This window comes from Gekko japonicus, unplaced genomic scaffold (assembly GCF_001447785.1).
Source record: "Gekko japonicus isolate JY-2015 unplaced genomic scaffold, Gekko_japonicus_V1.1 scaffold791, whole genome shotgun sequence".
Taxonomy (NCBI): Eukaryota; Metazoa; Chordata; class Lepidosauria; order Squamata; family Gekkonidae; genus Gekko; species Gekko japonicus.
This window is the reverse complement of record NW_015173696.1, coordinates 489383-514600: the sequence shown is the minus strand read 5'-3', so window position 1 is coordinate 514600 and position 25218 is coordinate 489383. Positions and strand designations below refer to the sequence as shown.

The 25218-nt window shown below is 46.2% G+C and overlaps 1 protein-coding gene across 1 annotated transcript in view; it reads right to left on the bottom strand.

Annotated features, from left to right (window-relative positions):
* ANKFY1 (ankyrin repeat and FYVE domain containing 1) overlaps positions 1 to 25218 on the bottom strand; it is an 83410-nt gene that overhangs the window by 11870 nt on the left and 46322 nt on the right. Inside the window, exons 10-21 of the mRNA XM_015423191.1 lie at positions 24074 to 24273; positions 19343 to 19440; positions 17550 to 17775; positions 17112 to 17210; positions 14876 to 15029; positions 13212 to 13380; positions 11948 to 12066; positions 11554 to 11710; positions 10274 to 10474; positions 6662 to 6838; positions 2790 to 2937; positions 563 to 653 (exon numbers count right to left, since the gene is read on the bottom strand). Coding sequence (XP_015278677.1) covers positions 563 to 653; positions 2790 to 2937; positions 6662 to 6838; positions 10274 to 10474; positions 11554 to 11710; positions 11948 to 12066; positions 13212 to 13380; positions 14876 to 15029; positions 17112 to 17210; positions 17550 to 17775; positions 19343 to 19440; positions 24074 to 24273 — 1839 coding nt within the window. The remainder of the gene's footprint in view (positions 1 to 562; positions 654 to 2789; positions 2938 to 6661; positions 6839 to 10273; positions 10475 to 11553; positions 11711 to 11947; positions 12067 to 13211; positions 13381 to 14875; positions 15030 to 17111; positions 17211 to 17549; positions 17776 to 19342; positions 19441 to 24073; positions 24274 to 25218) is intronic.

Genomic DNA, 25218 nt, shown 5'->3' with positions numbered 1-25218 from the left:
GGTGTGGCCCAATATGCTAATGAGTTCCTGCTGTTGGGTGTGGCCTATTATGCTAATGAGTTCCTGCTGGGCTTTTTCTACAAAAAGAGCCCTGCCACCAACAAAGGGCATATCCAGCACTGTTAGCATGCCAGATATCTAGTTCTCACTGAGACAAGGAAGCCTATGTATGAGCCAGTCCACAGATTGTAACAAGGGGCGTGGATTCACACGACTGAAGACATCCATCCATTAAAGAGCTTCCTGCACACATTAACCAGCATTCCAGCAAGAATTAATTTCAAATATCCTCCCTGATGTCCTAATTCTCCGAAAGCATGGAACATTTTTCAAAGGGGCCTTTTTAGTGCGGAAACCACCATTTCGTAACCTTAGCCCTGATAGAAAGAAGCCTCAGCATTCACCAACGGTACAAGTCCAACTTATATCACGGTTCACATAGTGAATGCTGTCAGCCAGCATCTCAGAGTGGATTTGGGAACCCAGGGGAGGAAAAGAAAAACACAAAGATCTATAGAAACGGGCGGGTTCTTTCCTGGAGAAAGAATGTGGTGAAGTTTACCTGACATTAAAGGCTTCTGCATCCACGGTGCATTCTGTCAGGAGGACACGGATGTTGTTCAGACGCCCCTGCATCACTGCCAGATGGAGGGCTGTGTTTAAAGGTACAAAAGAGAGATTCGCCATTCAACCATCAGAAAGTCAAGCACAAATCTGTACACGCTTCTCCGCACAGAGACACACAAGTTCCATGCCAGTTAAATCCTAAGGCTGCATTTAAATGATGCAAGGAACAACCCAGTGAGCCAGTGCGGTTTAGCAGTTAACAGTGTCCGCCCAGGCTCCAGGAGACCTAGGTTCTATTCTCTGTTCTGCCGTGAAAGCTTGCTGGGTGATCTTGGGCCAATCACATACTCTCAGCCTAACCTACCTCACAGGATTGTTGTGAGGATAAAATGGAGAACCGAATAATGTAAGACACTTTGGGTCTCCATTGGAGAGAACACTGAAGTATAAATGAAGTCAATAAATAAAAAGAGGACTGAGGGGCGTGGCATGTGTACTGTGCAGAATAGTGTATTTTGATTGGCTGATGACTGAGAGTGTGGGAGATGTTCTGAGAGGAATCTGTGTGTGCGTTTTTATGGAAGATTCTGTGTGTGAAGTTTAAAGAGAGAACATAGCCTGTGTGACTATGGGATTTTGAGACTATTTTTGTGTGAATAAGACCAACAGTTTAGTCTGTGTGACTAAGAGAGTTGATTGTATTCTGTGTGAATAAAGCAAAGAGACTAGCCTGTGTGGCTATATATATGAGAGAGTGTATAAGCCTGTCAGAGTGGAGTTTGAGAGACTGTTTGTGGCACCAAGCTTTGCCAGTTATACTTACAAGTTCCTTTCTTCAGCAACTGTTCAAAATAACCAGAAACCTATTTTGTTCTTTATTAAATAATTCATTTTTTGTTTAAACTTATCCCAGAAATCAGTACAGTACTTCCTCAGGGCCACATAGTCCTCTGAAGTGCCCAGACCCTAGGTCATGCTACCAAAACAGAGAGTTGGAATTTTTAATTCCTAGTGGCAGCAGAAAACTACCAAGTTTATATACACAAAGAGTGTTTAAAGGTGAACCGTTTCCCCTATAATCAAGCACGCCACACTTCTCTTTTCACAACACCGCAAAAGTACAGTGGTCTGTCTCCACATCATCCACAAAGAACTCCCAGTTCCCACTTTGGTCATCTGTCACCTCAGCTACAACCACATCACCTCAGCTACAACCACATCTCCTCCCTGCTCTTCCTGTCTGCTATCACACCTCAGCCCCCTCACCTCTACCCATCACATAATCATTCCTTTCTCCTTGCTCGGACTACGTAATGCACCCTCTCTTTTGTGTTCCCCCGGATTCAACACAAACTATAAACCCTCCCAGGAGCCTGCTTTCCTTTCTACTCTCATCTCCCCAGCCAGTGATCTTAGCGTCTCCAACCCATCCATCCAAAGGTCTCTTGTTCCAGCACACAGCCCTGTGCTTTCTTCCTTGCTGCCCGTTACACCTGGAACTGCTTCCCAGACCAGCTGCACGCTGTCCTTCAAATACCTGAAGCTGCTGGCACCGTCCCCTTTTACCCCCCCCTCCCCTGCTGACCAAAGCCAAAATATCTGAAACTGGAATGAATGCAGATTCTCTCCCTGTTTTGTCCCCCTCCCTCCTCCATCTGAAGTTTTAGAATGCAAGCTCTTTTGGGGGTGGGGAGAACTGGTCCTCTTGTATTCTGTAAAATACCATACCACCACCAACCCTTGCAAAGGCATATTTGGTTGCAGAACTAATGTAGAGTAACATTACTGCCAGAGGAGGTGGTAACGACTACAAGCATGGAGAGCTTCAAGAGGGAATTAGATAAGCATATGGAGCAGAAGTCCATCAGTGGCTATTAGCCACAAGGTATAGGTAGGAACTCTCAGGCTGGGGCAAGTGATGCACTGTTTTCTTGGTGCTTGGGAGGGGGGCAACAGTGGGAGGGCTCCTAGTGTCCTGGCCCCACTGCTGGACCTCCTGATGGCACCTGGCACTTTTGGCCACTGTGTGACAGAGTGTTGGACTGGATGGGCCATTGGCCTGATCCAACATTGGCTTCTCTTATGTTCTTAACAGGATGTTTTCCCCAGCCCAGGAGGCATGAATGAGCAGGAAGGTAGCAAATCTGAAATGACGACTTGCAAGGATCTTTTGCGAGCCGGTGCAAGGGGAGAGGAGGACAAGCTCGCCTCGGGGGAGTTACCGTTGTTCCCATTTTCGTCCACTGCCGCAAAGTCGACTCCATTCTCCAGAAGGACTGAACAAATCGTGGGAAGGTCTTGCTGGGCGGCAAGATGGAGGGCTGTCTGCCGGTGCTTGTTCAGCTCGTTGACCTTGGCCCCAGCGAGCAGCTGTCAGCAGAAAGGAGGAGAGTTCAGGGAAAGGTCTGCTTTAGCAACAGGGAAACATGTTGGAAGAGCACGAGCAGCCCATTACTGTTCACAATTACTGTAAAGCCTCGTCCCAAGCATTTATGGAATTCTTTTGATGCAAGATTTAAAGAGACCTCTAACCTACCAATCCATTTGGAACAAAGAGTGTAGTCTTGAATTACCAGATGCTATTTGGTCCTCCATTTGGGCCACCTCTCCTTTCCGCTCCAAAATTATTGATGTGCGTTTGAACTCAGATAAATTAATTTCACGCTGGTATCTCACCCCTAAAAAATTGGCTCACACTTCCAAAACACTTAACCCAAAATGCTGGAAAAATTGCAGGGATATAGGAAGTTACCTTCATTGTTGGATCTCCTGCCCTAAGATTACCCCTTTTTGGGAAGCTGTACTGATACAGGTTAAATCCATTATAAATCTAGATTTTACTCTTATGCCAGAACATTTACTCTTGGGAGACTGGGAATCTTTGACATGCTCATACTCACTTAAAGAAAGGGTGTCTTTATTACTTTACACAGCAAGAAATACTATTGCACTAACCTGGAAATCATCACAATCTCCTACAATCTCACAGTGGCATCAAAAATTATGGAAATTATACATCATGGCGAAGCTCACAGATAATCTGGATAACATGCTTAGGCCCTCTAGACAGTCCTATATTTCCTCTATATGGTTACCTATACTTGAATGTTTGTTGTCTCAAGGGGAAATTCCTCAATTAGTGGTTGATCTTGGATTATAACAATCTTTCTGGTTTACATATTGATTGCATAGGTAAAGGTAAAGGTTCCCTTGCTCGAAAGCCAGTCGAATCCGACTCTAGGGTTGCGGTGCTCATCTCCGTTTCAAAGTCGAAGAGCCAGCGCTGTCCGAAGACATTTCCGTGGTCATGTGGCCAGCATGACTAAACACCAAGGCGCACGGAACGCTGTTACCTTCCCACCGAAGTGGTCCCTATTTATCTACTTGCAATTTCTTGCTTTCGAACTGCTAGGTTGGCAGGAGCTGGAACTAGAGATGGGAGCTCACTCCATCATGCGGCACACTCAGGTCTCGAACTGCTGAACTACTGACCTTCCACAGCCTGCAGTTCAGCGTCTTAACCACTTGAGCCACCGCAGCTCCAATTGATTGCATAGTTATGTTTTAATTATAGATCAGATAGAATGGTTACTGTTCGCCTACTCAGAGAAATGTTGAGGTTTATATTCTGCTTTACAAAGTGCACAGATATTCTTCTATTTTAACATACTTCACCCGTATTGTTACTTGTTCTTTGTTAATTATTAATAAAACGTTAATTACAAAACCCCCACAATTACTGTAAACCCCTCTCTGCATGGGAAGTTCTCAGGACTGATGCAAAATGCTGCAGCAAGTTTCTCAATGGGGCAGGCTGCTGCCAGCGGGTCACCCTCACATCGCAATACCTGCCCTTGCATTCGAGCACAATTTGAACTGCTGGTTTTGACCTAGAAAGCCCTGAACTATATTGGGTACGAGGGTCTGACGGGCTGCTTTCTCTCATATGAAACTTCTCGTTTCAGGGATCTTCCTCTGGAAGCCCTTTCCTGGGTCCCTCCCCACAAGCAGTAACCAGTTTCATCACCCCAAGCAAGGGACGCCTGTTAAGAAAAGCAGAAGAGCCCTGCTGGATCAGACCAGTGGCTCATCTGGTCCAGCATCCCGTCTCACTCAGTGGCCAACCAGTGCCCCTGGAGGTCCAACAACAGGGCATAGAGACCGAAGCCTGCTGCCCTCTCCTGTGGAAGATGAGAACAAACCAATCCCCCATAGTGCAGGAAAAGATGCAAGGGCTTGGGCTTGGATGCACCTAACAGCAGCCTGGGGTTAGGTTGGGAGCCATGGTCTACTGCCCCTCCTTCAACACTGGTGGCCAAAAGTACCTGGACCCAGCCGCTGTGTCGGTGGCTTGGAAAGAGAACCATCTCTTGTTTCTAGAACACCCTGGCCTATGAGGTTCAGCTGGCACCTTTGACTCCTGACATTTAGACACCAGGCAAAGACCTTTTTTGTTCCAATGGTTCTTTGGTTAAGTTTTGACTGCTATCATTTAGTATCTACTGCTGATCTGGTTGTCCCCTGGGAATAAGGTTTAATTAGATGTGTTAAGAAATTCTGCTTTGACTTTTTAGTTACTTATTAGCCTGCTTTTGAGCAAATCATATTTTGGAAGAGTGGGATAGCAACAAGAGAAAACCTATGTAATAAAGTAATTGTTATTACAACCCCTCTGCAAGAAGAACCCATATCAAAAGCAGGCCTTCTAAGAGACGGCTGCCCAAAATAATGCAGAGATTCACACAAGACTTGCAAGCTTGTAAGATGAATGTGTGAACCCACATTTCAGGAACTATGAAATTGTTATAGTTCACCTTTCTTGCTGGGAATCAAGGTGGACTACATAGACTAAGTCAATACTATCAACAAGGTGGGCCATCCAATAGACAGTGTAAAAAGAGTTGGCTTTTAGAAATCTGGAACCAATCTGAGGCAGAGGTGAAGCAAAGCTTAAGTATTAACATGACACATTAAATAATGCAAAGATTACACAGTAGGAACAATAATAATTATTTCATGGCAGTGTGTGTAGCATAGCCAGGAGATCCTACGATTGTCTGGCATCCATAAGTTCTAGCTCTTTCAGCGTTATGCAACACTAGGTGGCGAGCGAGACTCGTTTTTACACTTGATCTTAGCCATTAGGCCGAGAAGCGATGAGAGACTCGTTTTTAAGGCAAGAGAGATTTCAGAGGTGGTTTGACATTTCCTGCCTCTGCGTCACACCCCTGGTATTCCTTGGAGGTCGCCCATCCAAATACTAGCCAGGGCTGACCCTGCTTAGCTTCCGAGTTGTGATGAGATCACGCTAGCCTGGGCTATGCAGTGGTATAGTCTACAGTCTCTAACCCTCTACACCAAGATTATTTCTTTTTAATTTTTTTTTTATTTTCCTTATATATAGAACATATAAACATTAAATCTAAACTATAACTAAATACAATATACTATAAACTAGGTGGTCACTGTGAATAGCATTAAACAAAATGAGAAATGAGAAATAGACAATATTTTCTTTTGCAGCACAGATAGATTTCATAGGCAGGTAAGTATTTCTTTATATTTTGCAGGTATTTTGCATCGAAGAGGAGAACTTTCGTCGTGTACATAGTCCAAGAAAGGCAACCATTTAATCAGTATGTTCGTGGAAAGTTCTTTTCCTTCAATTCTTTGTATGGTATCCGATATTTTGTCCATGGTTAGTAATTCCCATAGTTTAGTAAACCAATGATCAGTGGATATTGGGTTGGAGTCTTTCCAGCTAAACGCTATTACTGTCTTGGCAGCTGAAAGCATGGTGGAAATCAATTCTTGTTGAGTTTTAGGAATCCTAGTATCTATCCATAAGTCAAGTAAAATTTGCTTTGGGGTTTTTTCAATCTCATACCCTGTTATTTTCTTTATATACCAAAGTATTTTCCCCAAAAATTCTTTAATTATAACACATTTCTGACCCATTTTGTTAATGAATGTCTGCCTGTTGAGTGATTGGCACTTGTTCAAGCTGAATGTGAACCCCAGCAGAAACCATTCACCCAGTCTTTCTTCTCCAGCAATGAATGTTACAGAGTTATGGCTCCTCCCCAGCACATACCAGATTGCGCACAATGATCTCCGAGCCGGCTTGCACAGCGAGATGTAATGGCGTGAGCTTGGAGGCATCCTGGACCCGGGAGTTCACATTTGCTTGGACGCTGATCAGGAACAGAACACTCTCAATGTCGGAATTCTGAACGGCCACGTGGAGGAAATTCCGTCCTTTGTTGTCCATCTGAAGCAGGGGCCGAACAAACAAAAGTGAGCAAAAAATATCCTTCCGTAGCGGGTTTCCAAACACCCTGCCCAAAACCCAACATCTATATTCTTTTTTTTTTTTTTTTTCAACATCTATATTCTTAACGCCAACTCCGGAGGAGTACTTTGTAAGCAGCAAAGAGACAAGACAGTGCTCCCTTGCTGAAGGCTGTGCGGCCAAAGTGTGTTGAGGCAAGAAGCCCCATGATATGCATCATTAGCTAGAGCACACATACAAAAACCAGAAAGACAGCCATCTCCACAGTTCAAGTGTACCGGCATTTACCACTTTACATCGGGATGTCACCTTTGCCGCAGGCACTAACTGGCATCTCTTGCTTTTTTTTTTTTTACCCTGCTCCCCTACCCAAAACCAGACACTCAAGGCAGCCAAATAACCCACTATCCAATTAAAATAGTAAAGCAGACAGCAAACCTGCCAATATCTCTCAAAACGTAACAGCAGGTTAGATTTCGAAAACCAGGCAGCGGCTGGATAAAGACGTCTATCAAATACATTTTTATCCCACTTTTCTTTCAAGGAGCAAACGGGCAGCCTCCACGGTTCAACCTTCCCTCTTTAATCCTCATAAGGACCCCATTAGGTAGGTGAGGCTGGGGGAAAGTGACCGGCCCAAGGTCTTCCGGCACAGTGTAGATATGCACCCGACTCTCCTAGTCCATAAGCACAAACAAGAAGCCCAAAATCTGACTGTGCTAGAAAAGATGCAAACAACCAGAACTGGGGAAGTCGCTAACAATGGAAGTCCAATACAGAAATAGCTATATTAATTTATAATAAGTCAAAACAAAAACAGTACATATAACAGAAGTAGTACATATAACAATAAATATAGAACAAAAATACATCAAAAGCAACTAACCAGTAATCTAAGACAACAAAGACCCCGGGCTGAGGCATTTTGGAGCTTTAAGCGGATAAAAAACTTTTTTGCCCATTAATGAATTAGAGTTCTACCTAGTTGGGAGTGAAAATCTCTTAAATAAATGGAACTCAAGGATTTATTCCTAGTATAAATCAGACTGAGATATAAGGATCATCATATTTGTGTGATTACCAAAAAAGAACAGACTACAATTGTATTTTGCATTAAAGAATACTTCTGAGGAAGGTCCATGCATGAAACGAAGTTCAGCCCGGGGTCTTCGTTAGTAGTCGTCTTAGATTACTTGTTAGTCGCTTGGCTGTCAGTTGCTTTTGATGTATTTTTGTTCTATATTTACTGTTATATGTACTGCTTCTGTTATATGTACTGTTTTTGTTTTGACTTATTATAATATAGCCAGGGGTCATTTGCTGCAGGAGCACACAGGAGCGGAGCTCCGGCAGTAAAGAGCCCAGGGGGCGGGCACATGCAACAAGCCCCACCCCCTGCTCCCAGCAGCCCTCAGTCAGAGCAAGAAGCAGCCAGGTAAGTCGCAGATCTCCCCCTGGTCCCCCGGTCCAAAACAGTCCAGTGGCACCTTTAAGACCAAGGTTTATTCAGGTACAAGCTCTCCCTCCTCTGCCAGGACAGATCTGCACGTTTCCCCCCCCCCCCAATAGCTAGCAATCCAAAACAGTCCAGTGGAGCCTTAGTGGTGGGTGTTGCCTTCTGACACACTTCTGGTGATGTCAGGGGGTGTGGCATATGCAAATATGTTATGCTAATTAGTTATGCTAATGAGCTCCTGCACCTCTTTTTCTACGAAATGACCCCTGAATATAGCTATTACTGTATTAGACTTTCATTGTTAGCGACTTCCCCAGTTTGTTCTGGTTGTTTGCATTTTGACTCACTGGGAGGTCTTTCTTGTTGATTTGTGCTAGAAAAGAAGAACTTTGACCTGCCAGCGAAGCAGTTGGAGGCAAATGGACCTCCCAGAAGAACCCAAGGAGGGGGTTCTACCATATGAAAAGGCCCTTCTCTTCTTCCCTCCAAAAGCAATGGGACACAGAGCAGGGCCACTGCTGATAATCAAAGTACGCAGGCAGGTTTATTTGGGAGAAGACTTTCCTTAAGAGCTCCAGGCAGCCAAGCTTTTAAGCCTCTACAGCAGGGGTGTCAAACATGCGGCCCGGGGGCCGAAGCAGGCCCCCGGAGGACTTCTATCAGGCCCACAGTGGAACGGGCTGTCTTCTGCTTCTGCTTCTTCCAGTTCTGCTGCTGCTGCGTCATCGTAGGTTTGCAGCTTACAGAGACAAACCTGGACAGCATACTCAAGATCGCAACAGCACAGGCATTTTGATGCAATAATTCAGAGCAAGAGGTGTCAGTTATCAGACACTGTTAAATAAACAAAATATTGCAAGAGTGCTAATGTTTTAAGTGTGTTTTTATTTTAAGTAAAAAAAAAACCTTTGTGTTTGTGTCCTTTATAATGTTCATATCTCCGCTACCTGGCATTACATTTTATGACACACCCGGCCCGGCCCAACAAGGTCTCATTTATGTCAGATCTGTCATAACAAATTAGTTTGGCACCCCTGATCTACAGGTTAGAACTAGCACTCGGAATTGGAACCAGAAATTGTGGAAGCCAATGAAGGATGATATAATGCAATTTACTGGTATTATTTTTGAACCAGTTGAAGTGTCTTTTCTTTTTTAAATAAGTTTTTATTGTTTTTGTTAATAACATTAACATTACATACATCAAATACTTTTTGATTCTAAATTAATAAGGACAATTCCATACACCCTTAACATCTCTTCTCGCCATACAGCACTAGTAAGTACTATGAGTCTGACCAGTATAGATTACCTGCTATAGCCTATAAATATAACCATTTATGATAGATCTGCTTAGCAGGAAGAATATCCTTCATTACCATGTAGTCTAACACAGGGGCCCAAGTCCTAACAAATTTGGTGTAGGTTGGCGCATTACTGTTATTCGCTCTCATCAGGGAGTCTGTAATTTTTGCCATTATAAACTGATCCCAAATTTTCTCTTGCCATGTTGAAATTGTAGGAAGATAAGGAGATTTCCAAGCCGCTGCTATTGTTAACCTGGCTGCAGCTAATAATGTTGCTTGAAGGCAGTCCCATATAAAGCACACGACAGGAAGCGAACCTGGTCTCTCAAGGATCTGATGGGGGACTGCATCTTATCTTACATTCACATCCACATGCGGGCATTAAGCAAACACAAATCCATCACAGTCAATAAAATCCTGTGTTTCTTCAAACAAGAATCTACAAACTCCAACTGCTAACATTCAAAAGGCAGAGGAGACACGTCCGAATATAGATTCCCCGTTCACTGGCATGTTTAAGAGCAACCTCCCGTGGGACCCTCCCATGATACCCATGGGGATCATCCAGTTGCATCACACGAAGATGATCCATCAAAAGGACCCATAATGCCTCACAGCCTGTGGCTGGGGGGCATTTGCATCTCACCATACCTGCTCAGCGGCTCCTGGCTCCCGCTTCAGGATTGCTTCTGCTGCCTTGTTATTTTTGTAAGTCATCGCACACGCAAAAGGGGTCATGCCCTGCCGGTCACGTAGGTTGAGATGGATATCAGGGTGAGAGATCAGCAGCTGGATAATGACGGCGTGCTGATTAATAATAGCGACGTGGATGGGTGTTCTTCCTTCTGCATCCTACAAAGGGGAGGGTGAGTAAATGCGGTTAACGATACAGCGTTAAGTGCAGCCATGTGTAGATGCTGCCACAGAGAAACCTGTCAGCCTAAGAATGGCCAGTACGAGGTAATGGATGTTATGGAATTAACCCATAAGGCCACAATTTGACACGGACTCCTCGTAGGGATCCAAACAAGTCAATTTATTTCCAGAGATCTACTAGAGGCGGCTTACAACTACCAGAACAAAACAAAACCATTAAAAAAAAAAACCAAAGCCATCCAGGGAAGTCCAGTCTCATCAGATCTCAGAAGCTAAGCAGGGTCGACTCCAGGAAGAACCTGGAAAGGAAACCTCCAAGGAATACCAGGGCTGGGACACAGAGGCAGATAACAGTAAGACACCTCTCTGAAATGTCCAGGCCCCACTAGGGGTTGCCAGAAGTCAACCACAATTTCCAGGCATACACACACACACACAAAATACTCATTAAAAAAACCTCCACAAAAACCCACAATGCCATTATAGAAACCTCTACAAACAGCCCAATGCCCTTAGAACAAGAAAAGGACACGACAGTACAAAATACACACAGAGCTGCCTGAAATAATAATAATATACTTTATTGTCACTGTACATAGTACAACGAAATTAAGATGCAATCATTCGGTGATCTACAACCATACTCATATACACTCACACAACCATTCACAACCATCCCACAACTCCCTTAAGGTTCACATTGCAACTTAAACCACCAATGTCACCCAAATTCCAATTCATACAGCATTTAAAGCAATAATAGCTCTCGAATAAAAACTGTTTTTTAATCTGTTTGTCCTTGTTTTAATTGTCCTATTGAAATGAGGTAGATAATGATTCTTGGGCCAGACGAAACCATGGAACAGGATGGAAGAGATAAAACCCGTGAACACCTGGGTAAAAAGGAATACTTTAGCCTGTCACCTAAAAGCAAGCAAGGTAGGCGGCTACGTGAGCCCCCTGGGGCGGTGGGAAGAGCCTATTGCAGGCACAGAGGAAGATAGCAAGGGGCCTGCCGGGAGGTGAAGACCCAGAACGTGTTCCCCCTCCTGTACCTGTGCGTTGACATTGGCGCCAAACTCTAGAAGGCACTGCACCACCTCTTCGAGGCCCCAAGAAGCTGCCAAGTGCAAAGGCGACTGTCCATCGTGGGCCTCCTCGTCCCCCTCTCCATTGGCACCTGGCTGCCTTGGGCTGTTGACGTCGCAGCCACTAGGGAGAAAGTGGCACGTCAGTCTAGCCCCCCCAGGCTACATTTGCACTTTGAGAAACCCCAGCCAAGACGGTACCGGTCTTCCCAATACAATCATGCAGAGAAGGAGCTTGCCAGATGATTGGTCGACAGGAGCCAAAGAGAAGCTGCGCTTCCTGGCCAGCATCAGCCTTTGGAAATCTGGCTTCAGACGACCGCACGGACAGTCCAGCTCCTCAAACAGGCCTGTGTCTAACCTGCGGATCAGGAAGCAGGAGATCTGTTCGTCGTTCTCGTCGACGGCTCTGTGAAGGAGGGTCTGTAAACATCCGCCTGGCCCTGGACCCCAGCAAGTTGCGTCACAACCGTGTCTCACCTGCAGGCAGAGATGCAGAAAGATTCAGAAGGAAAAGTTCTGCTCATTAATAGCTAGCGGACATCTGAGCAGGGGTAAAGTGATCTGTAGGGCTGCAGTGGCTCAAGTGGTCAAGACGCCGAACTGCAGACCGGAAGGAGTGAGCTCCCGTCTCTGGTCCCAGCTCCTGACCAACCTAGCAATTTGAAAGCAAGAAATTGCAAGTGGGTAAATAGGTACCGCTTCGGTGGGAAGGTAACAGCATTCCGTGCGCCTCGGCATCTAGTTGTGCTGGCCACATGACCACAGAAATGTCTTTGGACGGCGCTGGCTCTTCGGCTTGGAAACGGAGATGAGCACCGCAACCCTAGAGTCGGATTCGACTGGCTTTCGAGCAAGGGGAACCTACACCTTTACTAAAGTGATCTGTGGACACAAGGGATCACAGATCTTTCCCTTGTTCTCCCTCCCTCAGCAGTCCTTTCTGACCACAGCAATGCAGATTCCCAGAGTCACAGACCTTAACATGTACTAAAAGACCTCTTGATGGGAAGACGTCACTGAGAAGCTGGGGGGGGGGGGCGGCCAAGCCACCTTCCTACCAGTGGCTATTAATCACTGTGGGCCCCACAACTCTGGGAATCAACTTCCCCGGGGGTCAGAAAAGTCTGCAGGACTGGAGGAAAGATTGGGGGGGGGGGGAGATTCGGCACCCATCAGAAACTTGTAGTGAGGTTGCTGGATCCAAACCCACCGATGCCGTGGAATTTTTCATAGTTCTTGTCCACTTTGAAAGTTCAGGTAAAGGGAGAAGGAAGTAACTGGTGACCAGTGTTCCCTCTAAGCTGAGTTAGCGTGAGCTAGCTCACAGTTTTTTAGCCTCCAGCTCACAGATTTCTGTCTTCGCTCAGGAAGGATGGCTCCAGAACAAACTAATTTATGCAGTAGCCAAATCGCTTGCTCACAACTTCAAAGCTGGTAACTCACAAAGTATAATTTTTGCTCACAAGACTCCATAGCTTAAAGGGAGCATTGCTGGTGACACAGTTATTAAAAAGCAGCACACATTATGAAAAATGTTCATCGTGCACTGTGACCCAGCAGCAGTCTTAATTTTTTTTTTCTTAAACAGAGAAGATAGCACAAGATCAGCCACCCGGCCTTACCAGCGTCGAGGCGATATCTTCCAGGTTGTTCTCCAGAGCAAGCCAGAGCGGGGGGTTGCCTTTGTCATCGGGCACGGACATGTCTGCCCCCCGCGTGCAGATTGCGTCGACCACAAGCGGCAGCTGGTTCTTGATGCCCAGCTGGAGGGCCGTCTCTCCATCCTGCGTCCTGCAAGAAGGGCCCATTGCTGTACACGGAACCAGCCACTGCTGGGGCGTCATCGTCAGCCGTAACGTCAATAATAAAATGACCCCTTGACATCATGCTGAGGAGCCCTTCTCCATTTTAGGCTCACGACAACAGAGTGAGGTAGGTTAGGCTGTGTGTGACGGGCTCAAGGTCACCCCGCAAGCCTCCGAGGCTACTCAAGTGGAACATCCACACAACTGGGTGCAGGACAAGAATAAGCATTCCAGCGACAGCATCACTGACACATCGATGCTTGTAAATCCAGTGTCACAGGAAACTGTGCAAAATGCGCTCGTAATGCATAACATATAATGTGTAACAGTATAAAGTAAATATAAAGGTACAATAATGTATAATCATAATTCTTTCTAGGTGAACGGGTGGGAAAGGAAGTCCTCAACAGAACAGGACGACGAAATTCTCCGGAGTAAACTCCCGTTTCGTAGAAAACGTCTTCTGAAAGTCAAAAAATGTCTCTCATGTATCCATAGATTGCAATCTTTTTCAGCAGGATAATATACAAAATCCTAATCCATAACGAATGGTATCTTTTGCAGAAATTCTTACAAAGATGGGCAAATGCCTTATCCTGTTGAAAAGACTGCAATCTATGGATACATGAGAGACATTTTTTTGACTTTCAGAAGACATTTTCTACGAAACGGGAGTTTACACCGGAGAATTTCGTCATCTTTGTTCTGTTGAGGACTTCCTTTCCATCCGTTCACCTAGAAAGAATTATGATTATACATTATTGTACCTTTATATTTACTTTATACTGTTACACATTATATGTTATGCATTACGAGTGCATTTTGCACAGTTTCCTTTGGGTCTTTGCTAGTTTTCGTGGCTGTGACCCGTTTGGTTTTTCATTGTAAATCCAGTGTCTGCAACAAGCTGGGACCCACGAGGAATCATTGGGGGGCCTCGAAATACCTTAAAATAGCATCCTTCAGGATTCTCTGGAGGAGTATAGCAGGCTCATCCCTGTCTACACACACCGCTTTTGGGGCCTTTAACTCATCATCATCTGTTGTCAAACTTTCCATGCTCCTAGAGCCTATTGAGTCCCCATCAGGTATCTGAGGATTCTTCCCCTCCTACCCTCTGTGCTCTTTAGGTGTATTTAGGAAGCCATATCTGTGGAGGTTCCCAAGTAGTTAGAGGCTTGTCTGTGGCCTGGTCTTGCAGCTGTCATCAACTGCCCAGTGGCCAGTTAACTGCTAGATACAGTGCTGGTTTAACAATACACCCATTCAAAAGAAAACTATTATGTATTGGCTTTGGGGCAAGCAGGGATGGAGGTACCTGCAAACGTTCCTTCAAATCTCCAACCACTGGCTGGGCATCGGCTCCCCACTGAACACCGAAATCTCCCGGCTACTACCAAATCATAGAATGGTGGGCATCGCACAGTCTTGTGTATTTCCCATTATTGTCCTACAGATTCAGGGCGCTGCCCGGGTTGTACCTGACGTTTATATCGGCCTGATGCTCCAGCAGGAAGAGCGCACTCTTGCTGTCCTGCCTCTGGATTGCCATGTGCAACAGCGTCTGCCCGTCTGACATGGTGTCATTGATGGAGGCCCCGGATCCGAGGAGCTGAGCTGCTATGATGTGCATGCCTAGGGAGGAACGGAGGCATGTTATTACGTCATGGAACACCAGATGGGTTTTTTAAGGACTCGGGAGACTGCAGCAAAGCTTTCCTTTCCCGTTGAGAACAACTCCAGGAGCATCCGCGGCTGCCCAGAAACTGAGGCTACCAGTCTGAACAACCAGCATACAGAAGGGGAGAGTTCTCAAAGGGTAGGTCCTATGGGTACAAGTCGGGGCCTCAGAAGGGACCGCACCTACCCACAGCGGTGCCAAGCGGCAGCTACCTGCTTGCGGAGAGGAGGGACTGGGCGCTGCCCCTAGCAAGCTGCTGCCTACTACCTCCCCTTCATCCCCCTGAAAAGCCGATGCGGCTGAGGACCAACGTTCCCTCTAAGCTGTGGAGTCCTGTGAGCAAAAATTCTGCTTTGTGAGCTACTGGCATTAAAGTTGTGAGCGAGTGATTTGGCTACTGCATAAATTAGTTTGCTCTGGAGCCATCCTTCCTGAGCTAAGACAAAAATGTGTGAGCCGGAGGCTAAAATAATGTGAGCTAACTCACACTAACTCAGCTTAGAGGGAACATTGCTGAGGACTGAACAAAAGGGGAAGCACTAGACTGGGGTATGTGGCCAGAACTGTCCCTCCCCTACTCACCTCGTGCGTTACTGAGGGAAGAGGAAGTGGGGAAGAGCTTCTTGCGCCACCAAACCATTCTTGTTATGGAAACTTAGATCCATATATACTTTTGTAACCAATGCCTAGTGAGATTTTTTTTTATTGTAAACACACAGCACTGGGGCCTGCTGCTTGAGCACCAGCTGGCACTAGGCATGGCGGCTGATGTATAAATACAAGGCACCATGGGCACAAATAAACGTCTATAGTTCTATACACAGTTCTCTGGCTTTAACATCTCATCCTAGCCAGCTTCTGTCTCCAACCTGAAAAGAATCTAAGAGGCGGGGGGAGTGAACAGGTAGAGAGGAGACGGACAAAGTAATGGATATAGTACTAAGGCAGGGCAGACCTACAGAAGTCCATCCTTAAACCCCACTGCCCAAACCTGTGGCCACTCCAGGCAGCAAACAGATCCACAGTGATTACCCTCCATCATCAGTTTTAGAACTTGGATCTCTCTTGCCTTTCTGCTCTACTGCCAAAGCTAAAGATGCTTGTCTGTGCCTTCTTAATCCGTCTAGGCGCTCTGAAACCATCCAGGGACTAGAAAATACGACTCTGGTCCTTACTCCAGTGGTTTCAGGCAAATCTCTTCTTCAGGTGCAGAGGGAACAGAGATGCCAGAGCAAACCAACTGCAAAGGATGATGTTCTATAGCACCACTATCTTCACCCCAGGCCAGTGTAGCTTTGAAGCTACAGCTGGAAAGCCATGACTCATACGGGGCCTTTATTAACTGGATTTGTCCAATCTGCCACAAGCCTACACGAGAAACTGAGTATGCATCATGGCTTCCCTTTCCCTTATCATGCACAGGGGTAATTTCCTCCAGGAGCGCACAGGAGCAGAGCTCCGGCAGTAAAGAGCCCAGGGGGCGGGCACATGCAACAAGCCCCACCTCCAGCTCCCAGCAGCCCTCAGTCAGAGCAAGAAGCAGCCAGGTAAGTTGCAGAGCCCCCCCTCCGGCCCAAAACAGTCCAGTGGCACCTTTAAGACCAAGTTTTATTCAGGTACAAGCTCTCCCTCCTCTGCCAGGACAGATCTGCACGTTCTCTCCCCCCCCCCCATAGCTAGCAACCCAAAACAGTCCAATGGAGCCTGAGCGCTGAGTGTTGCCTTCTGACATACTTCCGGTGATGCCAAGGTACACACTTGGCGTATGCAAATAAGTTATGCTAATGAGTTATGCGAGTGAGCTCCTGCACCTCTTTTTCTATGAAATGACCCCTGATCGTGCAAATAATCAGGAGAGGGTGGCTAAGACGTACTGCCCTGAGACACGGATCCACTTCTTACAACAACCTACTCCAACTCCTTAAGAGAGAGCTGCCTCTGAGTCTAGACACCTAGCTTGTCACTTCTTTATTGTTTTCCTTGAGATCTTCCCTCCAAAGAACACAGGCACTTTCCCACAATATCTTCACACTTGCCTGTCCATAATGCCAACCCCAATACTGTTTGGTCTCTGGAGTCCTTGAGACTGAAGTCAGGAATGATCTGCAAGTTGTTGGTGGCGTGAAGGGCGTTAGCTAAAAAATAAAATCAAATTTTAATGTTCTTCTGTTACTATTCTCCACATTACCGTTTTGCTTTGAAAAGAAATACTGGCGTTAACAATGGTATCTTGTTTATTTACGAGTTATTTCAGTAGATTTTACGCCACCCTCCCCCTGCAAGGGCAGGGCTCAAGGCGGTGTACAACACAGTAAATTTATGACAAATATAATTTTAAAACAATAAAAACACGTTACATGGCTCAAATGGGATTTCCAGAAATGATATCTTCCACCCGTAAGAATAAAGTCAGTGTAGAAAAAAATAAAGATGCACAAGATGATTATAGTACGCCCACGCAAGAGAGCCTTTACCTTTTTGTTCCAGTATGACCGACACCACATCTGGGTGGTTATACGCTATTGCCATGTGAAGGGGCGTCTGCAAATAGACATTATCCGCTGTGTTTGGGACGTTTGCCCATTTCTGGGCAGGCACCGCTTCCTCCGTCTGGATGTTGGGGTTCGCTCCTTGCTGCAGCAACTCTGCTGTGAGGTTGGCCAGGCCGTGTCGACAGGCTGTGTGCAGTGGCGTTTCTCCCTTTAAGAGAAGAGTTTGGTCGACTTAAGACACGATTGTTGGGGGGAAAGGAGGGGGAGAAAGAGAGAAAGAACCTCTTCAATACAACTTGGAAGCAGCATCTGTATGTAATGACAGAGCTGAGCACTTAACGGTGCGATTATAAGCAATTTTAACATCCTTCTAAGTCCAGGGGCTTGGCAGGGTGCAATTCTGCTCCAGGCTTCACTGTAGGGTTGCCAAGTCTATCTTCCACCCCCAGCGGGGGACTTTGGGGGCGTTCCTGGAGGGGGTGGGGCATCCCCGACGTGATGACGTCACATTGGGGATGTCCGCCGCCCGCCCACGCGCCGGATCTCCAGAAATGGCAGTTCCCTGCACTTAAAGGAGCCAGCGTTTCCCCTTTAAGAGCAGGAGTCGGCGTTTCCCCTTTAAAAGCAGCCGCGTTTCCCTTTTAAATGCACGAAGCTGGCATTTCCCTGCGAGCCTGTTCTCAAGCGGAGATCGGGCTTGGGATGAAACACAGGCTTGGGAGGAAACACGGGTTCCACACACTTAAAGGGAGAGAGAGGGGTGGCTGTGGGTGTTGGGGGTGGGGCTTCCCCCGCTGGCCATCTGGCCGGCGGCGGATAGAACCCCCCCCCCAAAAAAAAACGGGGGACCCCTGGCAAACCAGGGGGGTTCGGCAACCCTACTTCACTGTGAGAATGCTAAGAACGGGCCTGCCTGACAAAAACTGAGTGGCCATCTAGTTCAACATTCTCTTTCTTATAGCGGCTGGATACCTCCAAAGAAGCCTACGAGCAAGGAATCGAGACAATGGCCTATATATTTTCAGTGTTGCCTGTAGGAAACACAGCCGTTCACACTTTCCAATTCCACAAACGTGTCAAACAGCACAGCTTTATATGCCAAGTCACAAATGATGCATTGCATAAGGTTAAAGCAATACAGTACATGTAGATTTGATTGGAAAAGTGTTATTACATATATGCCAATTTCCCCTAGAATTTGGTTATTCTCCCTGAAAAACCAGTTTCTTCTCATGGCTTTAGAATTCCTAGAAATTTTACGTATCTATGTCTTAAATGCTGAAAGCCCTGAAGATCACTTCCAACAAGCCTTTGGGTTCTTTCCAACAGCCACCAACCCTTTAAAACGCTAAGGAGAATTAGGTATGTGAAACAGACACCTGATTCCTTGGAATCCAGAAGGGGCAAGGACAGGATCAGGCATCAGGATTCCATGTCCCCTACTCTACCTTTCCTCTCTCACTCTTGAAAACATGTGCCAGGGGATACTACTCAAAGAGATGCTCCTGCTACACTCACCATCTTTCCCACCCTTTAGTTGAGGAAGTATTGGATGAAATGGGCCCAACCTAAAATCCACTCTCCATCTCGCCCAGGGTAGAACAACAAACTGACCTATAGCACACCCATCTTTCCAGAAGTCGCTGGAAGCTGCAGTAAATGTTTTTGGTTTATTACTCAGTGCATTCCCCTCCCATGAGCTGCAAAAAGGGAACCGGTAAGCAGCCATTTATGGACAGCTACACTGAAACAGCCTTTTAATTCCTCCTCTTTACCCATTTGTTCCTGTGGTTGACTTTGGCACCGTGAGTCGCCAGGAAGAGCGCTGCAGCCTCGTTTCCTGCCCCTGCCGCCCTCTGCAGCAAGCTGATTCCTAGAGGCAACAGAAAATGGACACGGAGAGTTAAAACGGTAGATAAAAAACCATTCAAGTCGCCATCTTGTGTTTGCCAGTGCAAGGCCTCAGGGCAGCATTTTCTTCATCACTATCTTGTTTTACTACTTATAGCCATAAAGGTAAATCTAAAGGTTCCCTTGCTCGAAAGCCAGTCGAGTCCGACTCTAGGGTTGCGGTGCTCATCTCCATTTCAAAGCCGAAGAGCCAGCGCTGTCCGAAGACGTTTCCGTGGTCATGTGGCCGGCATGACTAAACACCAAGGCGCATGGAACACTGTTACCTTCCCACCGAAGCAGTACCTATTTATCTACTTGCAATGTCTTGCTTTCGAACTGCTAGGTTGGCAGGAGCTGGAACTAGAGACGGGAGCTCACTCCGTCTTGCGGCACCCGGGTCTTGAACTGCTGAACTACTGACCTTCCACAGCCTGCAGTTCAGCGTCTTAACCACTTAAGCCACCGCAGCTCCTACTTATAGCCATAAGAGCGAGTATTTTTTAAATGCAATGGTGTGGGATTTTGCCAGATTTTAAGAGCTGCATGAAAGACATGAGGGGGGAGCAGATTTACCAACCCCATTGCTCACAGTCCCCAGGAATGTTCACATTTGAGCAGCATGACTTCGTCTTAGCATGTGATCCTCTAACTTTCTACTTTCAGGAAAAAAAGGAGCCGTCTTCATGAAAAAAGAGGGAATCTCTCTTGAAATACAAACCATGGAGCGTCTCACCGATAGAAGAGTTAAAGATGCCTGCTTCCCTTTTTAGCAGATTCTATTCCAACAGGGATAATCTATCTAGGAAACATCTGAACTACCCTAAACTCTTATTTTGATTCTTCCTCCCATGGAATAGAAATAATTTTTGCCCCCTGTTTTGTCGGAGGAGGTGGGGGGGGGGGGGGTTTGCTAAAAATTCAGATGCAGCGAGAGGTTTGAAAACGCTTGCTCTGTACCTATCTCCCTATGATCTTATAACTATTTGCATCAGAACAAAGCAGACTGTCATTTCGCTGCCCTGCTCTCTTCTGCTTGACTTTCATCTTTCCCCTCTCCAGATGCCACTCTTTTCCTACAGGACTACTATTAAGGCCATGCAATCCTGACCAGTTTTTCAGCCCCTCACATCACAAGGGCTCCAGCTCTCCATTCCAAACAGAGTTTAAAACCTCTCAAGCCTGTGATGTCCTTTATGACTCCGAAATAGACACGCTAGACTTCAAAGTCAAAAGCCACTTTTTGCACAGCTAGACACTGTCGAGGCAGCCCCCTTGGGACCTCAAGAAGTACAGCTGCTGGTAACACTTAGACTTCACACAGCATCCCTACATTCTGAAGCTCTTGAGGAGTTGGAACTCAGTCACAGATTATTACTTCTGCCAATTGGTGGACCCGAGATGACCTAAAGAGATTTCACCTGAAGGTACTTTGTTCTTGACATCTAGTTATACTGCTGTAACAGAAACCCTAAGACCTTGTGTGCGTAAAAGTGCTGTCAAGTTGCAGCTGTCTTATGGTGACCCCCATGGTGTTTTTAAGTTAAGAGAGTAACAGGGAGATGTTTGCCACTGCCTTTCTCTACATAGCGACCCTGGGATTCCCTGGGGGTCTCCCCTCTAAATACTAATCAGGGCCAACCCTGCTTCGCTTCCGAGAGCTGAGGACATCAGGCTAGCCTGGGCCGTCCAGGGCTGTGGTCACACACACTAAATAATCCACTTTCAGGGTGTGTTCAGACGGGCTATTTAGTCCGCTTTTGGCCTGCCTCAGAAACTGATTTTATTTGCGCGATCACACGATCAACATCTGCCTCCCGTCCCCAGCTGTCGCTTTCCGCCTCAAAGCAGCTTTAACCCGGAGTATTTTGATACCAAGTCCCCAAGTCGTGTTTTCCTGATTCTCCGGTTCCAGCCGCATTTCCCCCGTCTGATCGTGCCTCCGGTGTCGAGCCACTTCCTGTTTAAACCCCCTCCCCACTCAAAAGCTGCCCAAGGCTTCCGCTTCTCGCCCACCATTTTTAAAAAAGCACTGGTGGTGTGCACATAGGCGGAGGTCCGCCACAGGGTTATTAAAAACTATGTTTAAAACGTGCCTAGTCTTAACCTTTAGACGAGTTCGGGATCTTACGGAGGCCATTTTCGGCGGTAAACATTTAAAGGGAAGTGTTCCTTTAAAGTTTAAAGGGAAGAGTTACAGCAGTCGGGTTGAAGTGGAAATCGCTGTTCTGCGCAGGCGCGAAACTTTTAGTTCCACAGATGGCTGCCTGTGCACATGCCCAAACTGAGAGAGAGAAAAATCCAGTTGGAAAGTGCACTGAAAAGTGGCTTGAAGGTGGATTCTTTAGTGTGTGTGACCACAGCCTAAGTCAAGGCCCTAAATCCTTACTAGGGCTCAAGAGTGCCACCCAGAGATTCTGGGATCTTGGAACCCGGGGGTTTACATAAGAATAACCCATTCATTTCCATTCCATGTTGGGCCATCCTGTGAAAGGTAATCCTTTTCAGACAATAGGAGAACTGGTTGGAACAAGACCCCCTGTTTTTCATGGAACTTCAGGGCTACTAACAGATGCTTGGGGGTAGGGACTATCATTTTAATAATTTTCTGAATGGTAACAGTGGCCTGTGACATCAGAAATGAGATGGGGATATTGGCTTGGCTACTCCAGCTAGTCAGTTCTACAGAGGGGGCTGGGCTTAGGACAGGTTCCATTACCCTTAAATACCAATCTGTTCTTTGTCTCCACTTGGAATAACATAAAATCTGGTAACCCCAAAAATGCTGGGTAGGGCTTAAGAACTCCTCCATTGTTTTGATACTGCAAGAAACTCCACTCGTGTTCTGAGGTTACATGTGCAGCCTAGGTTACACGTACTTAGTTGAGTTTGAGCAAATAGATCGCTTTTTATTGAAGTTGGTGTGCTGTGATATTGTGTGCTCTTCCCTGTATTTGTGTTTGTCCCCTTTTCCCATCCCTTTCGGACTCCAACCACCCTTTTACCTCTCCCCCCCCCCCACTCTTTTTTAAGAAACCTTTTTACAAAGACTTTTTTCAGCTTTGTTTTGTTTAGAACAATCTATTTCTCTGGGAAATTCCTCTTAACCTCTTCTCTGTGTGCTAGATCACATGGGTGTTACATAGTTTGTTAAGGCATTTTACAGTATTTCCACCCTGTTACTTCATTATTGGTCTAGTACTGCACTAGAAGGATAATTTTATTGCTCCCTTATCTGTACTTATTTGTTTTCTATTATAATGGTCTATGACCGTAATAAAGAATGATACTATCTCTATGGGTCAGTCTAGATGTTCTCAGGAAATCCCCGAGTAGTGACAGCTGGATACCGGGGTGTTTTCCAGGGAATCCTTCCCCTCTTTCTTTCGTAACAACAATACATACAATTCACAGTTGGCTCCTTATACATAACTGAAAAGTTTTGGTTTGGGGTCAACTATAAGCTCCTGCCAACCTAGCAGTTCGAAAGCAAGAAATTGCAAGTAGATAAATAGGTACCACTTCGGTGGGAAGGTAACAGTGTTCCATGTGCCTTGGTGTCTAGTCATGCTAGCCACATGACCACGGAAACGTCTTTGGACAGTGCTGGCTCTTCGGCTTGGAAACGGAGATGAGCACCGCAATCCTAGAGTCGGATTCGACTGGCTTTCGAACGAGGGAAACCTTTACCTATAAACTCAACTAACCATTCACTGCTAAACCTAGAGAAGCCACCACCTCTCAGCTTCATTTTTCCATCTAAGAAATGGGAATACCAGCAGCATCGTACAACAAGATTGCTGGTACACGGGAAAGTAGCCCAGGGCCTTCAGCTAGCTTCCTAAATGGTCTTCAACTGAAACAAGGTGCATAGCCCCAAGAAACAGTGTACCTCGTATTCTAGAAGGTTAACGACAACCAAGCGTAGAGCTCAAGCTAATACGAAGCTCTACTATCTGATTGTCTGGCCCTTTGGAGACATTGGAAGGAGTCAGTAAGAGCACCAAAGTAGGGCAACCCTACTCAGCCATGAAACTCACTAGGTAGAACTGGCCACTCACAAAAGGACTCTTCCAAGATCTTCAGCACAGCTGTGCCTACAGAGCAGAACGGGAAGACTGTAAACAAAGTCCCACAGGGCTTTCGGCTGAGGCGACGGACATCCAATCACCTGGCCTCCCCTGCAAAGCGACCTGCAAAGCGACCCTGCAAAGAGGCCCTACTGAAATTGTATACGACTACCAACTCTCCAGCTGATGGAGCTAATTTAGTTTAAAAAATTAATTTAAGTATTTTTAGATTTTTGCCTGATTAGCTGGTTGTATCGTGGGTGAAACAATGGTGTTACTCGTCCTGAGCCTGCGTGCGGGAAGGGCGGGATACAAATCCGATAAATAAATAAATAAAATTAAAATACCCTCCTCTACTGGAGGAAAAGGAAAAACTTAAGAGCTCCCTGGATGAAGGGTAAGATGTAAGAAAAACAGACCACACCCTGAGTTTCAGAAGTCAACATGGAGCCACAGGGAAGTAGTTCCTGCCCAGATGCAAAAAGCAACGTTAAATCCTAGTTTCTTGCCCCCACAGATCCCTGCCCCACCACCATGCGCACTTACCCGTTACAGTATCAGGCGCATCCGTGTTGCTGCCACGCTGGATAAGCCTGGCTGCAAAGCTGTTCTCATCAAAGGAGGTGCCGTTCTCCACCGGGACATCCTCAAAGGGGTTGACAGATGGGTCCGAAGAGACAGTGATGTACTGAACCGCGAGCCACAGGGCGGTGCTCCCGTCGTGGTCCTTCAGCTCCAAATCAAGCCTTAAAAGAAGAAATGCAAATGTCTTAGTCTGACCCATAACACTCCTAACTGTGATTAGATTAATTTACCTCTACCCCCATCTTTCAGCCTCACCTGGCCTCCAAAAACAGGTTGTATAACAAATGAAATACAGGCTGCATTCACACACACTCAATAATCCACTTTCAATGCACTTTCCAACTGGATATTACTGTGTGAACCGCCAAAATCCAATTCGAAAGTGCACTGAAAGTGGGTTGAAAGTGGATTATTTAGTGTGTGTGATCGCAGCCACAATTTCATAAGAATACTGTGATTAGTTGTAGTAGAAACAGAACTGGCAGCTAGAAGAGAGTCCTAAACCGACGTCAAAGGTCTAGTTGAATGAAAGTGTTTTATCTGGCGGTGCCTAAAAGAGGCAAGCCATCTGACAAGTATATCCAAGGGGAATACTTTAAGGTCTGGCTACCACCACAGGCCTTGCTTCTAGCAGCCACCTGCTGATGGGGAGGGGGCCACCAATTTTGAGATGGGATTTTGCTCTCAGAAGGACAAGGGTGCACTGCGGTGGCTTCTTTCCAGGACACCACATTTTGAACTGCTCCAAAGTCACACCACATTGTTTAAGCGCTGAAGGTTGCCTGACAGTCCAAGTGCCAAACAGGTACCAATTTGCCGCAAACTCTATCCCATAGTTATATACAGCACACCTTGGACAACAGTCTCCAGCAGTGTTCCCTCTAAGCTGAGTTAGTGTGAGCTAGCTCACCATTTGTTAGCCTCCGGCTCACACATTTTTGTCTTAGCTTCGGAAGGATGGCTCCAGAGCAAACTCATTTATGCAGTAGGCAAATGGCTCACTCACAACTTTAATGGCAGTAGCTCACAAAGTAGAATTTTTGCTCACAAGACTCCAGAACTTAGAGGGAACATTGGTCTCCAGTTAAAATGGCAGGTCTAGGGAA